Here is a 27,719-nt window from a genome sequence, read left to right on the forward strand (position 1 = left end):
TATGAATGGTAATCCATATCACAAAACCAACAAAGGAAAAATAAAAATTCTTTACAAATGATCTGAAATTTAAAATACAAAATCCTCCTATTTCACACCTACCTAAAAAATTCTCTATAGAAGACTGAGAATCCCATGGAACAAAAACCTAGCCTAAGGAATAGGGACCTAACACAATTTTGTTCTTCCCATCGCACATTAGAGAAATTGTTAGCGTAAGACCATGTCCTAACATTTTAATTATTTCCAAAACCCACCATCTCAACTCTCTCCCAGCGTATCGTGATACGTTTCCTACGTTGTGAGGGTTTAAGGGCAGGTCATGGCTTCGAAAACGAGTGAAAAAGTTACTCTTCTTCTACGTGCACTGAAACTTGAACGCGGAAGAGTGCATTGCAAGCTTCGTACTCTCTATAGAAAAGGCAGAGACCAGGCAAAGTCAGGTCGCCTTCTGGGATCCTACCAAAAGCTAATCATATCTCAAAGGTACTGCTTTTGGTCTACTGCTGGATTTTGTTGTTTAATCACTCGAGTCACTGCTTTTGGTATACTGCAATCATTCTATTGGTTTATAAGCACTTGAGCTAAGAATATAGCGAAAAATTGCACTTGGTTTTAGTTTTGGTCTTAGGTTGAAAAGAAATTGTAGTTTTTGCTTGTGGACAATGTCCAATTCATGAGCTTTCTGTTCTATGCTAACTCTTTCACGGGTTTAGTTGAATTTATGGACATTACAGTCAGTATGGTTTTTATGGAGTTATGCTTTTATGTTATTACTGAATGCGTTTGCATATTTCATGGGTTTATGGTGTTAGTGGAATTCTCAGAATTTTTAGCCAGCAGTGATTACAATGACTATTGTGATAGGCTTAGGAGATAAGATCCTGACATGGAAACTACTCGGCAAGCTCGTTTTGGATTCACAGTGGGACTTGGCCAAGAATCTCAACCAAGGAGGAGTTTTATTAAATGTCGTCTATGGAGAAATGTTTTCCATGAGTTGTAATATTTTTTTTAAGTATTTTTGTATTTGGGGGAAAACAGTATATTTGGTTTCTCTCTTTATAACACTTGGTACTCACTATATTTTTTTGTTGCAAGGAGTTTACTGTGATAGACTTATTTCGATTTATATCGTTTATGGTAGAATTTGGTTTGTAGAAATTTTGTAAAAGTTAACATGGGAATAGATTCTCAAGGATTATACAGTGACTTGTTTCAGGTCAGTTGTCTTGAATGTATTTGTATAAATTATATGCTGGTTAAATTCTGGGAATTCATTGAAGTATTATATGAGATAGATATATATAGTAGTTCAAAATGGTCCTTACAACCTAATTGGGTTTGCTATGATTATCTTTTTTATGTGTTTGTTTTGAGGTAGATTCTACAAGTTTTGCTTTATATTTCTGATTTAAATTTTTATCCTTATAGTGATGACTGCATATATTATTGTCACATAGGAAAAATGATCACTTCTAATTTTTTCTTGATTCAAGTTTTCACAAACTAGATTATACGAATAATGGCAGGAACTTTGAGAAGTCCACTTCACAAGGAGCAAATATGGAGAGAATGACAAAAGGATCACTGGTGGTATCAAGCAGGGCTGTTTCCGGACACTTTTGTATTGGAAAGATTGGAGTAGTGCATTTACCAGGCCCTAAGAAACTCTGGATCTGACAGCCTAAAGGGTTTGGTAGTGTTTGTGTGTGGTTTTACACAACTCAATTTGCTTAGTTATCTCTCATTTTTCTTCGGAGCTTTTTTTTGTATTGTTGTATCAACTACAACTCAGTTTATTACTTCATTCAAAGACAATAAATTCTGATCTTGAAGTTCCTTAATAAGTTCAATTATCAAGAACTTAAGCTTTAAAATTGAAGAATTTGCTTGAATGGATCAAGTTCTTTCAATGCCTGGGTTCCGTTTCCACCCAACTGATGTAGAGCTGATCAATTACTTTTTGAAGAGAAAAGTGAGTGGTCGGCTGCCTAGAGTTGAAGCCATTACAGAGATTGATTTATACAAGTATGAGCCTTGGGATTTACCAGGTAAGCCATTCATCTTTTTTAGTTGACTCCGATTTTTACATCAGAAAGAAGGAAATGAAATGAATTAGTTCAATGCTTACAAATCACCAATGTAGGTCAATAGGGATGGAAAGTACAATCAGTTACAAATGAGATGCATTAGACTAAATCAGGAATGGAAAGTACAATCAGTTACAAATGAGATGCATCAGACTAAATCACGAAGTGGTTAAACCCTAAATGATAAGATGTCAATATGCACATAAATATCCATGTGAGAAAGCGTAATCAATAAGTACTGTGTTTTAACATCAGAATGTCTTCATAGTCCATTTAAGACTTAGAAGGAAAAAAATCTTCATCAAATGTTTTACCAAAAGATTATTTTGCTAAGTATCGTGTTTTAGATATTTACTTAATTAAACTTGGAAACTGAATTACATTTAGATGATGTTTATGGGCCAGGAATTTTTATTCTTATTGAAAGCAAATGATCAATGAATGCTTAAGGAAATTGTTTCTCATACAATGTTGAGTGCAGGCAAATCTTGCCTACAAAGTAGAGATTTGCAATGGTACTTTTTCAGTCGTAGGGGTAAAAAATATCCTAATGGACATAAGAAGGAGCGATCAACAAAAGCTGGTCATTGGAAGACCACTGGAAAGGACAAGGAAATATATTCAGTTTCTCAACAGTCTGGAATGAGACGACAGGTTGGAATGAAAAAGACTCTAGTATACCACATTGGACGGGCTCCTCGTGGAAATCGAACAAACTGGGTGATGCATGAGTATAGACTTGAAGACAAGTTCTTGGACATGTCAGCTGCAATTCAGGTAGTTGGGGATAATCAGGTTTCTAAATTTCAAATTCTCATCATGTATGTGAATTTGGTATTACGCCGTGTGATTTTTCTCTGCTGGCTGTAAAACACTATTTTTTAAGTAGCCTAATCTCTTTCTCATTAAAAAGTTCTCCTGTTTTTGTTTGAAATCCTCATGGTCATATGAATTTATCTGTGTTTAGCAGTAATATCCGTGTTTAGCACCAATGCCACTTTGACACTCAAACCAATACCAACTTTAAGGTCTTTACATGTCTCTTATGGTAGAGATTCAAAGCCTTTTTTTCTCCCTTGAAATCATGTTACTCTACAGCTTGGATTTCTATGCTTATGAGAACACTTATGTTTAGAAATAGTTAAAAACCAAGCAGAAAAGAAACCAGAGGAGAGAAACCCAAATATGGGCTCTCAAGCTTCAATGTCCTTGACTCATCAAGGAAATGTATCAGCAAGATAACGCATCAACATTTTACCTTAAGAGCCAAAAATCACTTTGTCTCCAAGTTCAATCACCTCCAAACTGCCAAATCTTCACCGATCTGCATGACAATACGTTATACCAATCAGAGAACACACTTATTACAATGAACGGAAAAAATCACAATAATAATTTTAAGGGAGAAAGTACTATATCAAATGTTATACGTGTGGATAAAGAAGGACAATAAAGTGATCAAAATGTTTCAAGAAATCACAGAGGAGATTTAATCAAAGAAGGCAATCAAAATCTGTTCAAGAAGAGGGTGATCATCATATAATGATAGCTTCTTTAGTTATTCAAGGTGATTCAGGAGCTAGCCAACATATGGCTTACAACCAAAACATGTTTAGCTCTCTAGAAGAAGCAAAAGGTGCAAAAATATTTCTTGGTGATGATAGTTCACATAACATTGAAGGAATATGTACAATTTCAATGAATGAAAATGATGGTAAAAATTTGGAAATAAATAATGTCAATCTTGCACCTAAGTTGACCAAAAATCTTCTTTCAGTGAGTCACATAACTCAACATGGTTATATTGTGGAGTTTTATTCAGATAAGGGTTTAATCAAGAATATTAATGATGAATACAAAATAGTGGCAAGAGGAATTGAGGATAATGGAGTATACAATTTTTTAGCAAATGTTGATAAGAAGGCTTATATCACTACAGGATCATCCTTGAGTGAGCTATGGCATCAAAGATATGGTCACTTAAGCTATCAAAGTTTGACTATGCTTTCAAAGATGGATATGGTGGATGGATTACCTTGGATGAAAATAAACACAAATGTGTGTGAAGGACACATGGTTGGTAAACAACATAAAGATACTTTTGAGAGGTCTACATAGAAGGCAAGCAAAAGTCTAAAACTTGTCCATTGCGATTTTTGTGCTCCTATGTTGATTTTTTACTAAAATCACCTCCGTTGATGACATGGCACATAGGACCTCTGTTTTATTGGGTTTTATTTGTTCAAAGTTTGTGATTTCAAAGTCCTCTTGGACATCCCTCGTGTTGAGATGTAGATTATTTGCAACTGCTCATATACCATAACATCCCCTGATATGCCATTGGTCAACCAAGAAGGCCTTAGATGAAAAAATATGGAATTAAAATAATTTGACATGCTAAATACTCTTGGAGTTCGATTATCCAGGAACTCGATTTTTGCAGCAGTTATACATGTTAGAGAGCCTAATTATAAGACTGAGAGAATTCATAGAATCAGACTCAACAATGGTGTTCAAGATGAAATATACCCGAGCCAGTTTGGATCTAGATTGAATAGTCTCAATTTCTACGCTGGCAAAAATTATAATGTTTCCCTTGTCATTTCTGATGATTCTAGCTGCTTCCACATTTGGAATATTACACTTAAAAGAGCTCCCATCTGCAATTAACTTGAAATACTAATGAAAGAGATAGGTCCATTCTTCCCTGAGCAGAATATTTTGATCTATAATTTGCTGGCCATATAGGGGCTACAAGAGATATTGCTTTTAGCTACCAGTGAAAAACAATATTACTCTATGAAACATAGTAGATGCAAAAAAAAATCCAAAAGTTGACATTTTACAGCTTCTGGCATCTCTAGAAGACAGAAAATTATCTTTTCATGATGTCAAAGTTTGGGGTGATTGTATAAGGTCAACTACCCATCCTAGTCTGACATCTATGAGCTGAAAACGAAATAATAGAGTAGATAAATGAGATAGGAGGTATTGATTACATGAACACAATTTCCGGCAGGTAATCAAAGGTCTGCAAAATACATCTCCCAGTAGCAGTCAGCATAGTTTTCCATAAACAAAGATTGAGCTGGTGCTTAAGGTCTTTAATTAATGTAGGCAGGTTGGTGTAACTTATAAACTATTAATATCATAGGGAGTTCGAAAACAATATAATAGACTAATATCTGGAACAGAAGATACAAATACCATAAGCACATATCTTTGCTAGGGTGGTAAACTGCAATTTTCGACAAGAATAGATGATGTGTTGCAGAAGAAGCCCATTTATTTTTCAACAAGAACACAGTGACTATTACAAGATTCAAGAAGAGTTGGCAGATTAACGGATTTCCGGATGATTCATTGATAAACAGAGGAACAAATGTGTTCCTTATAAAGAATTACAAGGACGTTGTTTCTAAAAGAAACAACGTAGACTGAAGACGGAATTAGAAACAAAACTAGAGACAGAATAGGAAACATTCCTATCTGGACTGAAGAAAAAAGAGACGGGATAGGAAACATTCCTATCTAGACTGAAAGACGGACTATAGACAAGTAGTTGACTATTATAGAAAGTATAAGATATTATCTTAATACCCTCCCATAATGGTCAACGTACGGATGTCGGAACATTCTGGGATAATTGAGACCCTCCCTGGATCTACAGAATGTTGAAACCAAGAAGCTTTGCCAGAAGAGTGCTATAAGTTGCAATTACAAAACTTCGTTTTTGTGGAAAAAACGGTAAAACCCAGAACCTCACACAACCTTGCGTATTACAGACAACTTGAAATGATTTTTGAGGAGAAAATCAACAAACCCAGAATCTCACACAACTTTGCGTATTACAGACAACTTGAAATGATTTTTGAGGAGAAAATCAACAAACCCATGAAAAACAGAAACAGATTCAGAAGGCGAAAAATGCAGCTTCGCCTTGATCAGGAAGCTCGACAACTTGTGCTGTTGGCTGGGAAGCATTTTGCCTTGCTTGGGCAGCCAAACGTTTCCGGCACTCGAACTTCATATGGCCGAACTTGTGACAGTAATTACACTGCACATTTTGCTTCGTAGAGCCATCCAGGGATTGAGCAGAAAGTTGATGCCGGAAAGGCTGAGAAGACTGATGATTGCCGATGTTCTGTTGAAAGGATTTTGCAGCAAATGCCTGCTCTGAGGAGGCTGTAGAAGCACTGCTGCCAAACTGTTGTTTCCAACGATCCTGCTGCAGAAGTTTGGTGCATAATTCTGGAAACTTCAGATCAACATTAGTTGATGTAATGTTGAGTGTTTCTATGAAGTGCTCATAGGATGATGGTAGACTTTTCAGAGTGATGACTACCATATCCTCTTCCTCCATTTTCCGACCAATAGGTTCGAGCTGATCACGGATGTCCTTAATCTTTGTTAGATGCTCTTGTAAGGACATACGTTCATCCATCATAATGGAGAACAACTGATTCTTTAGAAAGAATGCCCGACTTTTGTCAGATGTTTCATGCAGCTCCTTCAGATATTTCCAGATTTCTGCAGCTGACTTGCCTGAAGGAATCTGTGGTAGCTGATCATCGATAACAGAGAGCTTAAGAAGCATAACAGCCTCTCGATTGCGATCATCAAACTTGTCCTGTTCTGCTTGGTCAGAGGTCGGACGAGTCTTTGTGCCTAGAACAAGCTCATCCAAACGACTATATTCGAAGATGGTTAACATGCGCTGCTTCCAATGATTATAATTGTGGCCATTGAATCGTAGACTGCCTTCCAACATCAGATTAGTCAAAGATGCCATTTGCACGAAGTTCGAGGCAATGTTGAGGCTGACCCAGAAAAAAATGACAAGTGCCCAGAAGAGTAGACAGAAAACCCAGAAGGAATCTGCAGTCGCAATGTAAATCCGCCAGCTCGAAAATCGAGGCACGAAAAATGAGGTACCCAGAAAATTCTGACGAAGACCCAGATGAGGTCTCGAAAAACCCACAAGGAATCTGTTATTTAAAAAGGAATCCGATTTTGAAAAGCTAGGGTTTCAAGCAAAAAGGCGCCAGGTCGCTAGCTCAATAAAAATAAATTCTTACTTCAACTCAGCTCATACAAAATGCGAAACACCAATCAGCAATGTGAATGCCCAAGACATGAATGTAAGGCACAGAACTCGGATGCCTAACTGCGAACACCAGTTGTTTGTAGAGCCCAATGAATACAGGTCGCGCTCATAAAAAAATTGGTCGCAAGAAAGAAACGAACGTAACGCTTAAACAGGTTGTGTGAACAATAAGACACAACACGCAGGTCGCGAGTGGAAAAGAAGCGCAGCTTGGTTGAATGCGAACGTGAACGCGAGCAGAGAACAGATATCAACAACCAGAGTGTGAGCGCGAGCAGAGAGAGGACAAAACACGCGAATGCGAGCAGAGCGAGAACACCAGTAAATCGCAATTTTAATGGTGCAATTTTCCAGTTCGGGATTTTCAGATTTTGAAAAAAACCCTAGTCGAAAAAATGTGATGATCTCCAAGATTCGAATACCCCCAAGATTCGGACAGACAAAAGTCTTCACAACAAAATTGAAACCCTAGCTAGGTTTATGTGAAAAATCTCAGAAATTTGAAGTATTTGTTCAATACTTATACCAAGCTCTGATACCATGTTACAAGATTCAAGAAGAGTTGGCAGATTAACGGATTTCCGGATGATTCATTGATAAACAGAGGAACAAATGTGTTCCTTATAAAGAATTACAAGGACTGAAGACGGAATTAGAAACAAAACTAGAGACAGAATAGGAAACATTCCTATCTGGACTGAAGAAAAAAGAGAAGGGATAGGAAACATTCCTATCTAGACTGAAAGACGGACTATAGACAAGTAGTTGACTATTATAGAAAGTATAAGATATTATCTTAATAGTGACACCTTACGACAATTTGTTGTTAAAGCCTCTTTTCTTTCACTTTTCTGAAGGTTCATCTTGTTAATGCCACCTTCCTTTGGCTCTCCAGGTTTTTAGTAGGGTGTAAAAGTTATCCTATTTGGGGGCCCTTTAGAGTCATGGCTTCTTTTGGTACACTATTGAGTTATTTGAAGCTTGCATGTGCAAATGTTTGTGACTTGCACTTATATGTATTGGGGTTAGAACCTCAATGGATTAGTCTAGTCTTACATAACTCTTGTTGAGAGGATAGAAGCAATGCCTCATACCTTGGAGTCAATCACTTCATTTGAGATTCACATTTTATTAGTATATATTTAAATTTTATTTATTTATTTTGGGTGTTCTTATGCTCCCGGAGTGAGTTAATCTGAAACCTATTGTATTGATATCAATGCACATTTGGTTGAATGAATTAAAGGAATATGTGTCAACCACTACTCTAATTGCCAAATATGCAATCAAGTTGTTTAGGAGGAAATACTCTGTAGGGTAGTTCTCTTGAAGATTGGGATACAGTATGCAGTCAACCTTATGTAGCAATGACTGTGCTTATCAATCAAGGACTTGTAGTTTCATCATTTGGATAATCATATCTATATGCTAGAGTTTTCACATCCAACAAATATTTTTGATCTATGTTTTGAGGCATAGTTGGAAAATTCTTATTTGGCAACAACTCGCCAAGCTTCAAAATATTTGTTCGGGAAAAATGGGTCAGTTTTTCAGGAAAATTCTGTAACCTAAAAAATCGCTAAAATTTAATTAAAAATACATTTTTTTGCAAAATTCAAAGAGAAGATGCATGTGATGAGTTAATTTAAGAGAACACAACAGAAACAAGCAGAGTTTAGATATATATAAATGCATAGTGGGTATTAAATCACATTCTCATTCTGAATGCTGATGGCGGGAAGCAAAATATTAAATAGTTTCTGTCAAACTAGAAGTAAATACTAAATAGTAAATACATCAATGATCGATACAATCACATCTTCCTTTTCCTAGCTTTACTAGCAGAGAAGAGAGGGGATCTAGGTCTTGAAGAGGAGCCCTGCACTGGGAGTGGGCGTGATTGTGAAGTCCGTGATCGTCAAACACTGAAACATAAACTGGTGAAGAAAAGATGATTTTTTTGCCTATATCGGTGGTCTGTTCACACGGCTGAGTCAAGCTTAAAAACTTGCCAAGTTTTTATGAAAATCTTGGTGATTAATCTGCCAGTAATCACCAAAAACTCCGTGATTTTTTCTGGAGTCGAGTAACGATTTTTTCTGGCAAAAACTCGGCACCTGCAAAAACTTGGCGATTAGTTGAAAATTGTCAATTATTCGGCAATTAGGCCAACCATGCTATGAGGTGTGCTATTTGATTAACACCAAGATATAAATCTGCATTCAGCACATCAGAATGAGCACTGGTCACTCCTAAAACAAAAGGAATACCTAATGGATCAGAATTAATATTTCTGAACAACCTTAGTCTTTTTATAAAGCGATCTGTATAAATGCAGAAGGATGACAGTGGAAGAAGAAACGATGCAACCTAGCCAGGGGAATATTTCATTAAATATTTTCTGTAAGGAAGAAATGTTGATAGGTATATAGATAGAATAAGAAGAGCAGCATATAAAGAAGGCTTTGAACAGAAATTGCATAGGCAGACCCATATGAGATCGTGGTAAAGAAACCAAAACTTTGATTTTCAGTCAAATTGATTTTGTAGTTTTGAAAAATACTATAAAAGGAATTTACTTTCAAGCTGTTAGAGGAATTGAAATATGATTGGCTTAAGGAATTCAAATTCTAGTCAGTGCTAGAATCATAATCCATGTGACTTACATAGAATGTGCAACCACAACAGTTTTGCATGTTGGCATTCCAATTCAGAAAACTTCACAATCAGTAAAACTGAAGTTGAATGGATTACTCAAGTGGAAAGGAATGACTGGGTCTAGTGCTGAGCTCTTATGTTTACCAGAAAGTTAATTTGGAAGCAATGGAGCCTTTTGTTTTCTACAAGGGATGACCAATCCCGCCAGCAGTTGCAACGCATTTTCCCTTATGAAAATCACATTATTAAGATTCATCGGAAATTTCAGAGTTTTTGTTAAGTATTTCCTCATTGTTTTGGGATGTTAGATTTTTTGAGAGGTGTTCTGAAGGGCCTTAGAAATTCAAAATGCAAATTATATCAAAAAAATGAAAATCTTAGATTCTGAAATATTGGGTTCTGATAAGTCCTACATTATGTTGGATCATCATCATTTTTACTTCGTTGGGAACAGCTGTCACAGAGCTCTCTAAATTCCTGGGAGACTTTCATTTTCTATTTTATCAGTTTTCATTTCACGCTTAAAATCTCAATAAAAGAATTGTATTTCAAGAGTTAAAAATTAGAATGTTTTGGCTTCACATCTCTCAGTCAAGATTGCTATCCGTTTCTCAGTTACTTCTGTTGATAAAGTTTTAATACGTTGCACTTTGCAGTGTCATATTTGTCTATCGGGTTCATACTTGTTCTTTAGTTCATTGTTTTCAAAAAATATTCAATTTTTGAAAGTCAGTGTGTTGTTTACCGCGTTAATATGAATAATTTTTATTATTACTTGAAGGAGTTGAGTAAGGCAGCAAGGCATTTTCATCTGATTTTGTATCAGAATATTCAACTGGTTGATCAACGTTGCCTTGAAGCAAGATTGCTTTTGAGTTACATGGTCGCTAGCATTTAACACATTGATTGCTGTCCTCAATTTTGTTGAGTGCCTTATGAGTGTTAGCAGTCACAAAATTGTAGCAACTTTGTGGAAGGTCATTTCAAATTAAGAAAGAGAGATTGTGCATTTCTTTTTGCCAGAATGATCCATTACATCTATCCAGGTTCAAATCCGCAGTTTCCACTGCCTTAGGACTTATTATACTTATTGCTACCTTTGCGAAAATCTTTGCGCAGTCGAGATGGACCTCCCTTATTTGTCTATAATCATCAGAAGCAGTACAATTAAGGACACGCCTTGATGAATTCGTGGGATCTCTTCCCTTTTACTGTATTTGAATTTTGAAATTGACTTTGGTTGCTTAGCCTTTGGTAATTTGTACAGTACATACTTTCATCTTTGTGTTGTTTGGAGGTGCAATAGTTCTCTTGAACTTCAATCCTCTTATCCTTTTTTGAATAATGTGACTCTCAATCTTAGTTTCTACTAGTAACTAGGGCAATAAATCAAATTATTCACACAAGGTTTGAGAAAATGCATCAGTTTAACAATAATAAGAGTGTTGGTACACAGATTGGTTACTGTGATATTTCACTGCACACAGGTTAGACTCACCCAACAGGCATTGACACACGTTTGAATAGTCGGAGAGATCTTTATTGATTAGTGACCATCTTTAGGGTTTGATAGTGGTAACTCCACCTTATGACAACATGTGACATTTTATAAGGATATGCTTTTGACTAGAAAACATGGAAGGCGCAGAAAAACAAAAATTGAAATGGGAAGGACAACAGGAAAAGTAGAAGACAAGAGTAACAAACACATAGACTGATTTCTGGGAAAAGATCATTGAAATAGAAAGAGTGCAACTGGGGTTTTATAAATGGAATGCAGTTACACATAAGGAAAATGCATCCAAAGAGGAATTGATGACGCACAGATCATATAACAACCTATACTATCATCCAAATTACATAAGTTAAACACATCAATTAAGAAGGAAGTGTCTGCATCTATTAATTGATAAAACATTTAAAGAAATGACAGCTAACAAAAAGAGGCAATACCCTCGCTCATAGAGCAGTTAAATCATTCTTTATTCATTTCCTAAACCGAAGAGTTCAAAACCCCTTTCTTCCCTGTACGCTGTCAAATGTACAGAAGTCTCCCCAACTAGAACTGAATCCTCTGCTTAAAAAATGAGGAGGAATACATAAATTTTCAGTCTGTAATTGATTCTTTTGAACACAATAATTAAGAACAATCACAAGTTGGATTTTCCAAAATTCCCTGGAAAAATAACCTCAGTTGCACTTTTTCACCTTAAACATGCTTTCAATCCACACACTGAATACTCCAATTTTGCCGTTTCTTAGCAATTTCTCTTCCCTTTTCTTCCTTCTTTGGGGTTTGTATCTGTAAATTCTGTACATAATTCATTTGGAGCAGAATGGCTCATGCTAGAAGTAATAGCTGGTACATTGGGTGTCACCACTGAGGATATTTAATTAAGATGAAAAATCAGAAACATATATCTTGTTTAGGTGGCTAACACCATTAATCCGATTGGCTGACTTATATTGATTTATTGTCTCATGTTCTTCTTTGGTTCACCCTTCCAGGCTTCTTGTTTGATCCATTCCCATGCATTTCCCGCTTCCCTTCCTTTTCTATTTTTCCTCATACAAGAAGAACTGAACCATTTTCCTTTCGGTATTTCATTCGGAGGAGGGCTCAAGTATTTAATGTGGTAACCTTCATGATAACCATCGTAGAGGATTGCATTATCATCATTCTCATTTACAAGAAAGGTAGTACCATCCAGGTGTGGAGATGGGGTCCATTTTGGTATCAAACAACTATAAAATCTGGAAATATATTTAGTGTTACAACATTCCACGAGATGATCATCTCTTTTTCTTTTTCCAGTAGAACACACTGTACAGTGCTATCCTCATGTTGTTTTCTTTCTACACTTTGGAAATCCCCACTCGTTAGTTTAATCGTTACTGCTTTTAGTGAGCCAATTGAACTGTTCAACAACTTAATTCTACCTCTTATGCCTAACTTAAAAATCTTGTTACATCTCCTTTACTTGCATTTTTGAGATTAAGCTCGTTGGTTGAGTTAAACATTTTGCATCTTGTTGAGGTGTTCGTAGACAACACAGTGATGGACAATGGTGTCATTCCCTTCTCATGTATGGTTGCCTGTCCATAATGCATTTTGTAGGATAAGCTCTCTTTGAGAAATTCTGTCAGACAATGCATGTGCCTTGTCCAGCTGAAAATATCTGAAAAATAGAACCTCATTGCCATTATGCTTGTATGCTATTTGGAAGCTCCCATTTTAGCATGGGCAGAGAGAATGGTAATGAGGGTTGTGGAATTTGACTATACACCTGCAAATTGCATGCTAGAGACTCTCTAATATCTATTCAATAAATCTATTTTGTGTGATTCAACAATCATTACATTCCATGAGAAGACGTGCATTCGAAGTGTTTTGTCAAATAGTTTACGTGCCTGGTCATTGTTTCCTCATTTTTGTATGCATGTCCGCCAGGGCACTTGAGTCCGAGACAACAATATCAATAGAAATTCCTTTATCTATAGCACAACATTGTAGTCTATAATCTTTTGTAAAACTATGCCGTTTGCTTAGGAAGAGAGGAAAATTATGAAGGCTGAGAAATGGTTATTAGGCAGGTTTTGATAACCTTTTTTGGGAGCCCGTGGAGGTTTGAGAATATCAAATTTCTGACAGGCACCAAAATGAATGAACAACTTAGCTCAGCCATCATCTGAAATGCTTGTCAAACCATAACATTGTGTCGACTATTACTGGAAACACAAAATCATTGGTCTTTTTAACCTTTCATAATTAAAACTTCGTGACCTACTCATATATTTTACTCGGTGATTGTTGTAATATCTCCACAACTGTTTGTGCAACTTGGTGAAGCTTTCCATTGAAATTGTAAATTCAGTTTTGAAGAGGATAATCCCACATCTTCTGATTGGATGAATATTTTCACTTGAAAGCTGGCCATATTTACAATAATCCCGTGAAGACCCCTTACATTTATTTGGCTAAAGATTGTTTAAAACTACTGTTTTAACTGTTTTTGTAACCTGCTGGACAAAATAATGTCATTTAATATCTTCCAAAGGAGCAAGGCTTTCTCCTTGAAAGTTTGCCACATTGCATTCAAAAGAAGTCTGAAGTGTCGTTATAAGAGGATTTTGTTCCTGCTCAAATACATCTCCTGATTTAATTGTTTCGGCCAGTCGAGGTTAAATTGTGCATCTGTTTCTAGCGTTTTGACCAAGTGATAGATGCTTCTCCTTCAAATATTTAAAAATGGCACACAAATTCTTCCAAGTTTGATGCAACTAGCTCGCACAAGCCTGATTAAGTGGAACATTCTTTATGATGGGTAACTATGACAACTTGGTGGGGAAAAACATGTGACACCAACATCATACGACTACAAAATTCAAATGCAGATTGATGACTTGGATTTGGTGAGCTTTTTGATGTTTATGGGCGATTAAGAATATTTGTAACCAAGAAGGGTCAACAGGTCGTTGTGACGGGCTTGACAGTCACCGGTTCTTCTGATTTGATGTAAAAAATAGGGCAAGCAAGGAGGAAATAAGCCTACGAGTTGAGTGTTGGCAGTTCATAAAAATATGTTAGCTTTCCTATTATTGATGCCATCATGGAGAGTAGCTTGGAGATTAAAATCTTTATACACAGGGAGATTCTTGAACCTCGTTTTCAACAAGGGTTGCAAATGGTCCTTCCTGCTAAATGATCATTTGTGCAGATTGTGTGATCTTAGTTTAAAACATTAAAGTGATCCCTGAAAAGCTGAATCTATGAAAATCTGAAAAACTAGAACATGATGAAGTTGAGAGAAATAGAAATAAGAATTAGAGCTTGAACTAATAATATCTGCTTTAGAAATATTATAGCAGTATCAATATCTCAGAAGTGCAGAGCATGATGTATTAGCCTAGCAAACATGTTGATATTTCTTTGTGCATTGCTGGTGTCTAGTCATATTTTACAATCAAACAATGGTGCAATATGTCATTTTAATTGCTGATTTGAGGTTTTTTTGTGTTTCTATAGGACTCATATGTAATTTGCCGAGTCTTTGAAAAGAGTGGTGCTGGACCCAAAACTGCGGAAGATTATGGTGCTCCTTTCAGGGAGGAGGACTGGAATGAGGAAATATCCGATGAAGCTGGGGCAGCATTTCCCATGGAAAAGGATTCTATTGTATGTGATCCAAACAATTCAACTTTGAGCCATGCCAATAATAGTGTTACTGCTTTCCCTGGAGTAGCTCAAGAATTGGACAACGGAGTTATTATCCTAGACAAAAACTATGGTCCTACAAATGATAATATTGAAATGCTGGAAAGTTTCCTTTCAACATGTCTTAATTGTCCAGGGGATCCAAAGCTGAACCTCAATAGAGGTAAAAATCTGCAGCAGTGGACAAATAAAGATCAGGTAATCAAGTCTCAAGGAGAGATGTTCTTATTATTGAATACGAAGTGCTGCTTTTCAGTAGCTGTAAAGTTTTGTCTCTTGCGTGTTGATTAAGTGGTAAGGTTGTATCTAATTTGTGTTTCACGTATGGCACTATGCTGAATAATTGGCATCTGGAACTGTTGATTTTGGAAATAGTCAAGAGTATGGTATGGGACTTATAGGCAGATTGTGTTGAAAACAGAGGCCACAATAGACAAGAGAGATACACAGCAAATACAGAAATTTAATCAAAGAAAACCAAACAAGTATGGATATATTGCATTCATACTATAATAGAAGTCTATATACAACTTATACCTTTTTTAACAGATCAGTCAGATCAATTTGCCAACAGAGTATACCATATCTATTTGCCAAAACAGAGTATTTGATTTTTATGTCTACTGCCAAAAATTGCCTTACAGCCAGAATACATAGAGCCCTTTCTACAAAAAGAAGTTTCCAGAAAGTGTAAAAGAAGGGCCTAGAATCATCGGACATAGAGAAGTAACGAATAATAAATGAGGTAGGTTGAGTAAGTGAACGAGTGTATGGTAGGGGAGATTAAAAAGCCAGGCTGGAAGCCACGTAATCCAATGCTTCCCCTTAATCTTCACTACCATGTATGTCCACAATACCAATACTTTTTCGAAGATGTTCAAAAACATTCTTTGCAAGAGGCTTTGTGAAAATGTCTGCCAATTGTTCTTTGGACCTGCAAAACTCAAGGCATATGTCACTATTGTTCACTAATTCAAGAATATAATGATATCTTATATTTATATGTTTGCTATGTTGATGAAGAACATGATTTTTTGATAAAGCAATTGCCGAATTATCAATATATTTTTATAGGTTCTTCTTGTGGATGTTTCAAGTCCGAAAGTACTCTTCTCAGCCACATAGCTTGACAAGCTGCTGATGTTGCTGCAACATATTCCGCTTTAGCCGATGATAGTGTCACGATTGGTTGTTTCTTTGATGCCCAAGAGATAGTTCCTGATCCTAGGTGAAAGATATAGCCCGAAGTACTTTTCTTATCATCACCTGCCCCATCACTATTTGTATACCCAATCAGCTTGTAATTATCTGAAGGTGCATATAAGATCCCAAAATTCATTGTTCCAGCTATATACCACAAAATTCTCTTTCCAGCTTTCCAATGATTTTCTTTTGGTTTGTCCATGAATCTAGAAATGAGACTAACTCCATACATTATGTTAGGTCTTGTAGCTATCAAGTATAGAAGGCTGTCAACTAATCATTTGAATGAAGTTGCACCTACATTAGAACTTTTACCATTCTTGCTAAGTTTTAAACCCAACGCAACTGGTGTAGGAGTTGAATTCACATTTGTCATTTTAAATCTTTTCAACAAATCAGTAGCGTACTTACTTTGACAAATGAAAATGCCTTGATCATTTTGATTTACTTCTATCTCAAGAAAATATCTCATGAGTCCCAAATCAGTCATATTAAATTCATTTTTCATGGCTGCCTTGAATTTGTTAATTGACATATTACCGGTGAATATCAAATCATTTACATATAAGCAAACTATCAATATTTCTCTTTCATTGCTCACTTTGACATACAAAGTTTGTAGTCGGTAGAAACTGTGTAGCCGACAGGCTCATGTTGTCAGTAAAGATTTTGTAGCCGACGGGTAGATTAGGATTGTTATGTAGCCGACGGACCTCTTCGGGAAGGTTTAGTGGGAAGTATTTATACCCCGTCTGGGATCATTGTAAATCATTTTGTGGAGCATAATGTAATGTCTTGGCATATGCGAATAATAAACGGAGTATTGATGTTGATGTTCCTGTTCATTGTCTGTGTGCATTAATCAATTAATCTATGCGGTAAACATTTGGCGCCATTGTTGGTGAACGAACTTGGGTCACCCGCGTGACAGGCGGAAATACTCACCACTATAGTGTAGTTGGTGAGCTACTATGATGTGGCTGTGAAGAACTTTTAACATGGATAACTCTGATTTTCCTGTGAATATTTTTAGTTGTTTACCGCATAGATTAATTGATTAATGCACACAGATACTGAATAGCAACAGCAGTACTCCGTTTATTATTTGCATATGTCAAGAGATTACATTATGCTCTACAAGATGATTTACAATGATTCCAGAGAGGGTATAATACTTCCTACTGAACCTTCCTGAAGGGGTCCGTTGGCTACATAACAATCCTAATCTACCCATCGGTTACAAAATTTTTAACGACAACACGAGTCCGTTGGCTACACAGTTTCTACCGACCATAAAGTTGGTTCATAGCCACACTTACTAAAACCATTATTCACAAAATAAGAGTCTATTCTGCAGTACCAAGCTCTAGGAGCTTGCTTCAAGCCATATAGTGCCTTTTTCAGCTTGTATACCTTATGTTCTTCTCTGAAAATTTCATATTCCGATGGCTGTTTTATATACACTTCTTCTAAAATACCATTCAAGAATGTTGATTTCATGTCCATCTGATAAACCTTCTAATTATTTTGGGCTGCTATAGATATAATCATTCTAATAGTGTCTAATCTTGCCATGGGTGCAAAATGTCTTATTGTATTCTATTCCTGGTTGTTGTGTGAAGCTTTTGGCTACTAGTCTTGTCTTGTGTTTCTCTACTTCTCCATCAGCATTATATTTTGTTTTGTATATCCACTTAACTCCAATCACATCCTTGCCTTTATGAAGATCTACTAAATCCCAAGTATCATTCTTTTCTACTGACTGAATTTCTTCATCCATGGTTGAAACCCATTTGTCATCTTTAATAGCATCTTCAAAATAAATTGGATCAGCATGTGCTAAGAGTGCAAAATTAATGCATAAATCATCATTTTTAGCCTCTTGTAATTTATCATAAATGTCTCTAAGGCTTCGTGTCTTCCTTGAAGTATTTATAGACCTTGATCTTAATGATGCAAGTGTTGGATTAGAGGACTCACTACTGTTAGTGCTTGCTGGAGTAGTAGTGTTTTGAGTGGTAGGTGCCCTTGTAGGTGTTTTAGAAACATCTGTTTGTGTTGTAGAATGCACATCTTGAGTTTCATTTTCTTCATTTTCTTGTAGAACACTAGCTGCAACAGTAGTTGACTTATCCAAGCTTCCATTCCATGCTTCTTCTTCTACAAACTCAACATCACGACTTATTATTAGCTTCTTTGTGATGGGCTTGTATAACTTATACCTTGAATTTTTCACTATATCTCACAAATATGCTCTTCTCTCCTCTATCATCCAATTTTTGTCTCACTTCTTGAGGTACCAATGAGTATGCCATACAACCAAATACTCTCAAATGTGCTATATTGCGCTTTCTTTTGCTCCAAGCTTCTTCTGGTGTTTTATTTATTATTGTTTTTGTTAGACATCTATTTCGTATGTATGCTAAACATGCAACTGCTTCAGCCCAATACTCATTTGGTAAGTGTTTTTCCTTTAACATACTTATTGTCATCTCCATAATTGTTCTATTTTTTCTTTCCGCTACTCCATTTTGTTGTGGAGTGTATCTTTCTATAAATTGTTTACGTATGCCATTTTCTTTGCAAAAATTCAGAAAATCATTTGATATGTATTCTCCACCTTGATCGTTTCATAATGTTTTGATAGAGTATCCACTTTCTTTTTCAACTTTTGCCTTGAATTCTTTAAAGACAGCAGTTACATCTAATTTATATTTCACAAAATAAACCCAAACTTTTGTGCTGAAATCATCAATAAATGTCAAGAAATAAAGTTTTCCGCATAAGGGTGGTGTTTGCATAGGCCCACAAAGATTTGAATGGACTATCTCAAGTGGATGTTTTGCTCTATAAGACTTTCCAATTGGAAAATTTTCTCTATGTTGCTTTGCCAAAATGCAACTCACATGTTGTCTTAAGTGACTCTTGATGGCATCCCATGGACCATTCGTTTCTTATACAAGAGTTGTAACTATTACAATAATAGATAAGATGTCTATTATTAGTTAATGGTTATCTTGTAAATATCTTTAGCTTTAGTTTGCTTTCGTTTTTTGTTTTCTCTGGAATAGAATGTTTCTATTCTTTACGATCGTTTCCTAAGGAAACATCGTCTCTTCCTTTTGTATAAATTGACCTTTCGGTCTTTGTTATTAATAAGCAAGTATTTACCAATTACCTCGTAATATGGTATCCGAGCTAAATACTTAAATTTTTTCGGAAAAATTTATAATTTCTTCTTGAAATTATTTGTTTAAATTTTTCCAAAATTATTTCAGCTAATTTCTCCAAAACCCACCTAGGGTTTTTCTACTTGGAGAAATTCCCGAATTACGGGTCTGCAAATCGCGTGCAAATCGTGGCCATTTTTTGAAGACTCGCGTTTTTGGGGTGAAAATCTGCATGTTTCTGTATCAAATCTTCATGCTCTTAGCCGTCTCAGTCTGTCATCGTGCTCTGGGAAGCAGATTTGACCATTTTTCATCAAGAAATCTGAAGTTTTTTCAAGTTTTTTTCAGCTAGGGCCGTTTTTTTTTGAAACCCTAATTTTTGGAGTCGAGACAAAATTTTGTTTGCAGATTCTTGGTGGGTTTTTTGAGAGCTCAACTGGGTTGTCCGTTTTTTCTGGGTGCCTCGATTTTCGAGCCAGCGGATTCAAAAAATGACAGCAAATTCCTTTTGGGTTTTTCGAGCTCTCCTCTGGGTCATTCTCTGATTCTTCTGGGTCTTTCGTATTTTTGCCTCGAAGAACGTGCTTTCACAGATTTTCACAATTTTTCATTGAAAAATGTGCCATGGCATCTCTGACAAATATTCTGCTCGAGCATAATTCCAAATTCAATGGTCACAATTATGGAACCTGGAAGCAACGCATCATTGCAATCTTCGAATATCGAAACACTGATCAACTTGTTCTGGGTGTTACGCAGCGTCCGACTTCTCCGGGTCCTGATCAAGATACATGGGATCTGAATAATCGAGAGGCAGTAATGCTTCTCAAACTATCCGTAGCTGATGACCAGCTTTCTCAGATTCCATCCGGCAAGACAGCGGCCGAAATCTAGACACATCTAAAAGGTCTTCATGAGACTTCTGACAAGAGCAGAGCCTTCTTTCTAAAAAACACTCTGTTTTCTATTGTCATGGATGAGCGCACCTCGCTCCAGGCACACCTGAATTGGATTCAGGAAATCCGTGATCAGTTACTTGCCATCGGTCGCAAGATGGAGGAAGAGGATATTGTGGTAATCACTCTTCGGAGTTTACCAAATTCCTATGAGCATTTTATCGAGACTCTCAACATCACATCTATTGGTGTTGATCTAAAGTTCACTGATCTCTGCACCTTGCTACTTCAACAAGATCGGTGGAAACAACAGTTCGGTAGCAGCTCCAGTTCCACCTCCACTGAGCAAGCCTTTGCTGCGAAATCCTTTCAGAAGGATAAGGGCAAGTTTCAGCAACCATCTCAGCAGAAGTCTTCTGCTCCAGCATCCGATGGTACCAAAAAGAAGAACATTCAATTCAACTATTGCCACAAGTATGGTCACATGAAGGTTGCATGTCGGAAACGCTTAGCTGCCCAGTCTAAGCAATCAGGTTCGCAACCCAAAGCGAACAGTGCAAAGCACACTGAGCAGGCGAAATCTGCCTTTTATGCCTTCATGGCTAAAAGACCCGCAGATCATGTACAATCATCTGCCTGGTACATTGATTCAGGTGTCTCTCGACATTTCACTCACCGCAGAGACTGGTTTATTGACTACCAGCCTTATTCAGATTCTGTTATCTTTGGTGGTGGAGAAGAGTACACGGTTGTTGGTAAAGGCAACATTCAAGTTCAGTCTGTTGGGAGGAAGCTCATATTCCTTGATGTGTACTATGTTCCAGGGATGGAACTAAATCTACTCTCGGTCAGTCAGTTGCTGCGACATTCTCCACACTTGGCAGTCACCTTCAGTTCACATCAGTGTATCATCATTGATCGGGCGAGTAAGTCTACTATTGCAGTTGGTCTTGAGGATCATGGTCTTTTCAGACTTACTGATTCTGGTGATTCTCAGGACTTAGCTATGGCTGCTCGGCGATCTTCCATCAGCACACTTTGGCATCAACGATATGGGCACTTAAATGTGCATTATCTCTCACAACTTGCTCGGGGTGAGCTTGTTCTTGGTTTGCCAGAGATTCAAACCCAACACCTTGGAGTTTGTGACGCATGTCAGGCTGGGAAGCAACATCGCACACCTTTCCCTAGTGGCGATTCTTGGCGAGCTTCTCAAGTACTTCAGCTTGTTCGTGCTGATATCTGCGGCCCTATAGCCACTCCTTCTGTTCTTGGGTACAGGTATTTTCTGTTGTTTGTAGATGATTTCAGTAGAAAAATGTGGGTGTATTTCCTTAAAAAGAAATCCGATGCATTTATTGTATTTCAGAAGTTTAAACCCTTAGTTGAAAAAGAGTCTGGGAAATCTATTATTACTCTTAGATCAGACAATGGGGGGGAATTTTGTTCTAATGTTTTCTCCAGCTTCTTGGATACACATGGCATCAAACGCCAGTTCACCACACCCCACACGCCACAATAGAACAGTGTAGTTGAACGTCGGAACATGACAATCACCGAGATGGCTCGTTCCATGCTCGAACATAGACATGTTCCGAAGCATTTTTGGGCAGAAGCAGTTAACACTGCAGTTTATCTGTTGAACCGGTCACCCACAGTGGCGGTCAAAGGTAAAACTCCGGAAGAGGCCTGGTCAGGTCGCAAGCCCAGAATCAGTCACCTGAAGGTTTTTGGCTCTCTTGCATTTGTTTGGATCCCTGATGCTTCACGTACCAAGTTGGATGCCAAGAGTCAGAAACTGATGCTTGTTGGATATAGCAGTCTTCACAAAGCCTACCGCCTTATTGATGTTGAGACATCTCGTCTCATATACAGCCGCGATGTAGTTTTTGATGAGCAGCGAGGACCATTCATGCCTGTTTCTCCTGTTCCTGATCCAGCAGACCAGCCTATGCAGGTTCATGATTTGGGAGTTCGGCTTCCATTAGGTCTACTGTTGGTCATTCTCCTCTCCGGCCTAAGTGGTGGGCTAAGACACTTGCTGATCTTCATGATGATGAGCTCATTGATGGGAGAACTACTCGAAAAAAGAGCAAAACTATAGATTCTGTTAACTTTGCTCTTATGGCCAACATTCACAGTGTGTTTGAACCTCAAACATATTTCGAGGCTAAAGGAATTCCAGAGTGGGAACAGGCCATGCAATCTGAACACCAGAGCCTGTTGAAGAACAACACTTGGGTCCTTTCCGATCTTCCCCCAGGGAAGAAACCCATTAGCTGCAAATGGGTCTACAAAATCAAATACAAATCAGATGGTACTTTGGATAAGTACAAAGCTCGTTTAGTGGCAAAGGGCTTTTCTCAGCGTCAGGGCATTGATTATGAGGAGACCTTTGCTCCTACTGCAAAGATGAGCACCATCAGATTAGTCTTAGCCATTGCAGCACAGTTTGGCTGGAAGGTCCATTAGATGGACGTAAAGAGTGCTTTCCTGAATGGTGATCTCCATGAAGAGGTCTACATGACGCAACCTCCTGGTTTCAAGGTTGTTGGTAAAAACCATCAGGTTCTCAGATTGGTAAAAGCTCTCTATGGTTTGAAGCAGGCCCCTCGGGCATGGTACATCAAGATTGATACGTACCTCAGTGATCAAGGCTTCAAGAGGAGTTCTTCAGACTCAAATCTGTACATCAAGACTACTGACAGTGACATCATCCTTCTGGTTATCTATGTGGATGATTTGATCATCACTGGCAGTTCGGCATCTTTGATTCAGGGAATCAAACAACACTTATGCCAGTCTTTTGATATGACTGACCTTGGGCTCATGCATTATTGCTTAGGTGTTGAAGTTTGGCAACAGTCTTCTGGTATATTCATCTCTCAGTCCAAATATGCCAGAGCCTTGTTAGACAAGTTCTGAATGCAGGATTGCAAACCTGCATCTACACCTATGGAGAAAGGTCTCAAGTTATCAGCCAAGTTTGATTCTCCTTCTGTTGATGATACTACGTATAGGCAACTAGTAGGCAGCCTCATCTACCTATCTGCTACTAGGCCTGATATCAGCGTCGCAGTCAGCTATATTTCACGCTTTATGACAGCTCCTAAGGCTGATCATTGGATGGCAGCAAAGCGTGTGCTTCATTATGTGAAGGGCACTTCTGATTATGGACTTTTGTATTCTCGGAGTTCTAATCCTAAACTCAGTGGGTTCACAAATTCAGATTGGGCAGGCTCTGTTGATGATAAAAAGTCAACATCTGGATATGTGTTCAGTTTGGGATCCGGTGCAGTCACATGGACCAGCAAGAAGCAGCAAGCAGTTTCTCTCTCTTCTACAGAGGCTGAATATAGAGGGACTGTTAAGGCAGGATGTGAAGCTGTCTGGCTTCGTCGGATGCTTGGGGATATGCAGATGTCACCAGCAGGACCGACTACTCTGTTTGTTGATAACGAAGGCGTTATCAAGTTAGCACGGAATCTAGTCTTCCATGAACGAACCAAGCATGTGGATGTTCATTTTCATTACATATGACAGCTAGTTGAAGACGGGACTATAGATCTGCAGTATGTTCCTACCTCAGATCAGACTGCAAACATTCTCACCAAGCCTCTTGGTCCTGATAAGTTTGTCAAATTCAGAGGACAGCTTGGTGTGTTAGATAGATTAACCATTAAGGGAGGGTATTACAATAATAGATAAGACGTCTATTATTAGTTAATGGTTATCTTGTAAATATCTTTAGCTTTAGTTTGCTTTCATTTTTTGCTTTCTCTGGAATAGAATGTTTCTATTCTTTACGATTGTTTCCTAAGGAAACATCGTCTCTTCCTTTTGTATAAATTGACCTTTCGGTCTCTGTTATTAATAAGCAAGTATTTACCAATTACCTCGTAATAGTAACCCTTTGAAGTTTAAATGACCAAACCTTAAATGCCACAGCCAAGATTCATTTTTGTATGAGGCTTTAAAAGTTGATTCGGATACCTTTTGCAATTCTTTTGGCTCTAAGAATCGTTCACTTTGAATTTTAAGTGGGAACATTCCATTTTGGGTCATTTCAACTTTTGCAATCAGCCTATTGCTTGGTTTTTTTAATCTAGAATCACACATTCACCATTTTCAAAATGTATTCTATATCCCTTTTGTACTAGTTGCCTAATGCTTATGAGATTGTGTTGCAATCTAGGAACATAATATACATCAGAAATTTGTTTTTCTTGATACCACTTGTAGAAACTCACAACAACTCTAATACACCTTGTGAAAGGTGGATGGACAAAATAAACTAAAATGGAAAAATACTCAAAGTGCTGCAACACTAATATATTTTATTAACCATTTTGTCCATGTCAATAACATTATAAGATGCTTCTATTTATAGAGGGCTTTGGAAGCCTCTAGATATTACTGGTAACCTAACATTCTAGAACATACTAGCAATAATTTATAATTTTATATTTCTGGGGTAAAAATTACCACACATCTCTAGAATCTTCCAACACTCCCCACTATTTCTACCACTACTATTCAAACAATGTGTTTCATATGCCTTCATGAATATGGGACTGCAGTTTGCCTCATCTATTAAGGTGTGTGACTCCTTTTGTTTTCCAAGGCTACGGCCTTTAATTTCTACAAACATTTTGTATTGGTTGAATCTTTTACCAACAATTTCCTCTTTTCCAATGATCTCTATCTTCAGCTACAGTTGGATCTTCTCTTGACGTCTGTCAGTAGTGACAGGATCCACTGGTAATCTTGCCTTATTTGTTACAAATGCCGTTGATAGGATTTACTAATAACCTTCATTAGATTCATGTCTTCTTTCAGCTACACCTTGATTGCTTTATCTGTCACAAATGGTGACAGGGTTCTCCAAATAACCTTGCTCTGCAAAATAAAAAGATCTAATTGCTGTCACAAATAATGACAAACAAATTTCTTCCTTCTTCAGCTATCCCTTGATTAGCTGCTTTTGTCAAAACAGGTGACAGGATTCTCCCAATTAATTTGGCTTTGATTCATCTATCACAAATGGTGACAGGATTTTCTTAACTAGGCTCTGATACCACTTTGTTGAAAACAGAGCCCACAATAGACAAGAGAGATGCACAGAAAATATAGAAATTTAATTAAAGAAAACCAAACAAATATGGATATATTGCATTCATACTATAATAGAAGTCTGTATACAACTTATGCCCTTTTTATAGATCAGCCAGATCAATTTGCCAACAGAGCATACCAGATCTATTTGCCGAAACAGAGTATTGAATTTTTATCTTTACTGTTAAAAATTGCCATAACAGCCAGAATACATAGAGCCCTTTCTACCTAGAATCATCGGACATAGAGAAGTAAAGAATAATAAATGAGGTATGTGGAGTAAGTGAACGAGTGTATGGCAGGGGAGATTAGAAAGCGAGGCTGGAAGCCACGTAATCCAACAGATTGCACTGATTTAATCTGTATGTTTTTAGTTAGATGTCGGTAAGCTGGATACTTTTTATAGTGATACAGCGAATGCGATGCATTTTCAAAGCCAAAATTGAGTCATCTTGATTTGGTTATAAAGATATAAGCATCATCTTGAATGACTGAGTTATGATTTTGGAAATACTTACGAGTATGGTATGGGACATAGGCAGATTGCACTGACTTAATCTATATGTTTTTAGTTGGATGTCTGTAAGCTGGACACTTTTTATAGTGATACAGTGGATACGATGCATTTTCAAAGCTAAAACGGAGTCATCTTGTTATAAAGATATAAGTATCATCTTGAATGACTGAGTTATCACAATAATGGGATGCCGAAATGTTCTATCTTAAAGATGTTTAATAATCTTCCAGCAGAAACATAGAACCTTGTTTCTTAAACAAAATAGAGGTTGTAACATTTTTGGCTTATATTTAGAGGATATTCTTATTCTTAACTTTAACATGTATTATGTTGCAGACAAAAGCAGATGAGATTTTTGAAGGTCTGGAGGATATCGATTTTTTAAGTAGCAGGCGCAAAGCTATTGAGAGCACTATGCAGGATGATAACAGTAGCTTTCATGTGAAAGGTGGTATGGACATTGGAGTGTTGGGTTTTGCTAGCTTTGATCAATTTTTACCAGACACACATGAATCATCAAGAGAGAGTCTACATGGATGTTTCTTTGAGTTGAATGACCTTGCAAATCCTGTACAGTTAGATTCTTTTCTTCAAGAAACACCTGGTAACTGGGACGCCCCGAATGGTTCAGATGATTTTGGGATTCCATCAATGGAGACTTTAAATAAGAATACCGGACCAATTTGTTTCAGTCCAAATCAATATAGATCAACTGAAGTGGCCAAAAGAACTCCGACTTCACAATATGGAAATTGCATGCTATTGGAGGTGAAGGCTTATGTTTCATTTTTGGAACTTGAAATAAATGTGATTTTGAAATCTGAAGTCTTTGTACATTTCTATTGTTTGAATGATATCGCAAAACTGACATTCATTTGGGTAATTTATTGGGATTTTCAGATCAAATATGACATAGCAGCCTTTAATTAGAGAGAGTCTTTAAGGATTAAATATCGTTCTCGCATTTTTCTTATGCATTCATGGCGTTCTGGTTTTGACAAAATTTAGCATATTATTCAACAGGGTGATAATTCAGAAATTGAGCTACTGACAAGACCACAGGCAGAATATTCAGGGACTCCATTTTGGACAGAAGGGCAATTGACAAATCCAACCTCTTCAGCAGGTGCAATGACCAAATGATTTTTTTGCCATTCTAGTTGGTGCTCTGTATTCCTCTTTTGCATGGCAACTACATCGAACAGTAATCCATTTTGTTAGATTGGATAAATTGGTTCATACTATTTACCATTGAATTTTAGTGCTTTCTTTAATATTTAGGGATTTCCACATCTGACTTATCGTCTGGTATATATTATGGCAGCATGCACGGATTGTCTCGATGTACTGATTTGATATCAGAAAACCATGGTACACAGGAAAACAAGGGGAAGTTCATGGATGGGCTTACTTGATGTGGTTTTCTTAGGGTCCATATCAGTTTTTTTGTGGTTTTCATTTCTGGAGCCAGTATTGTACTTTTGAAATTATATAGCAGTACAATTTGCAGTGAGTGGCACCTGGTTGTCAAGCACTAAACTTTACAAGACTGGCAATTTCTGTTAAATATCGAGGGTGAGCCTCAGATAGCCAACAATCGTGTTCATTGTCAGAGTTATTTATTGTTGTTATTGTTTCTCCTGCAGATTGTGCAAGATATTTAATCAAACATTAGATAATACATTTTCTTGGATATGATTTTATCGGCACTGAGCTATTAAGTTTTATAATTATGGTTTTCCGTA

At 37.1% G+C, this 27,719-nt stretch overlaps 1 protein-coding gene across 3 annotated transcripts; it reads left to right on the forward strand.

The window, feature by feature from the left end:
* Positions 1-228: 228 nt before the first annotated feature.
* On the forward strand, positions 229-27,719 carry LOC149531650 (NAC domain-containing protein 16-like). Of its 3 annotated transcripts, none has more exons than XM_089809320.1 (7): positions 229-545; positions 1,533-2,054; positions 2,575-2,870; positions 14,885-15,271; positions 26,311-26,742; positions 26,998-27,100; positions 27,299-27,719. In XM_089809320.1, the coding sequence occupies exons 2-7, from the start codon at positions 1,898-1,900 to the stop codon at positions 27,328-27,330; spliced, it is 1,407 nt and encodes a 468-aa protein (XP_089665446.1). In that variant the 5' UTR covers positions 229-545; positions 1,533-1,897; the 3' UTR covers positions 27,331-27,719. The 3 variants fall into 3 exon arrangements, with proteins under 3 accessions (XP_089665446.1, XP_089665444.1, XP_089665445.1); XM_089809318.1 differs by having other exon boundaries at positions 229-486; XM_089809319.1 differs by having other exon boundaries at positions 229-443.

This window comes from Cupressus sempervirens, chromosome 11 (genome assembly GCF_028749045.1).
Source record: "Cupressus sempervirens isolate cs-2001-9-10 chromosome 11, ASM2874904v1, whole genome shotgun sequence".
NCBI classification, from domain to species: domain Eukaryota; kingdom Viridiplantae; phylum Streptophyta; class Pinopsida; order Cupressales; family Cupressaceae; genus Cupressus; species Cupressus sempervirens.

Coding starts and splice junctions, on each gene's coding strand:
- LOC149531650 (XM_089809320.1), top strand. CDS start 1,898: ATGGATCAAGTTCTTTCAATGCCTGGGTTCCGTTTCCACCCAACTGAT. Junction 2,871..14,884: donor ACATGTCAGCTGCAATTCAG/GTAGTTGGGGAT, acceptor GTGTTTCTATAG/GACTCATATGTAATTTGCCG. Junction 26,743..26,997: donor GAAATTGCATGCTATTGGAG/GTGAAGGCTTAT, acceptor ATTATTCAACAG/GGTGATAATTCAGAAATTGA.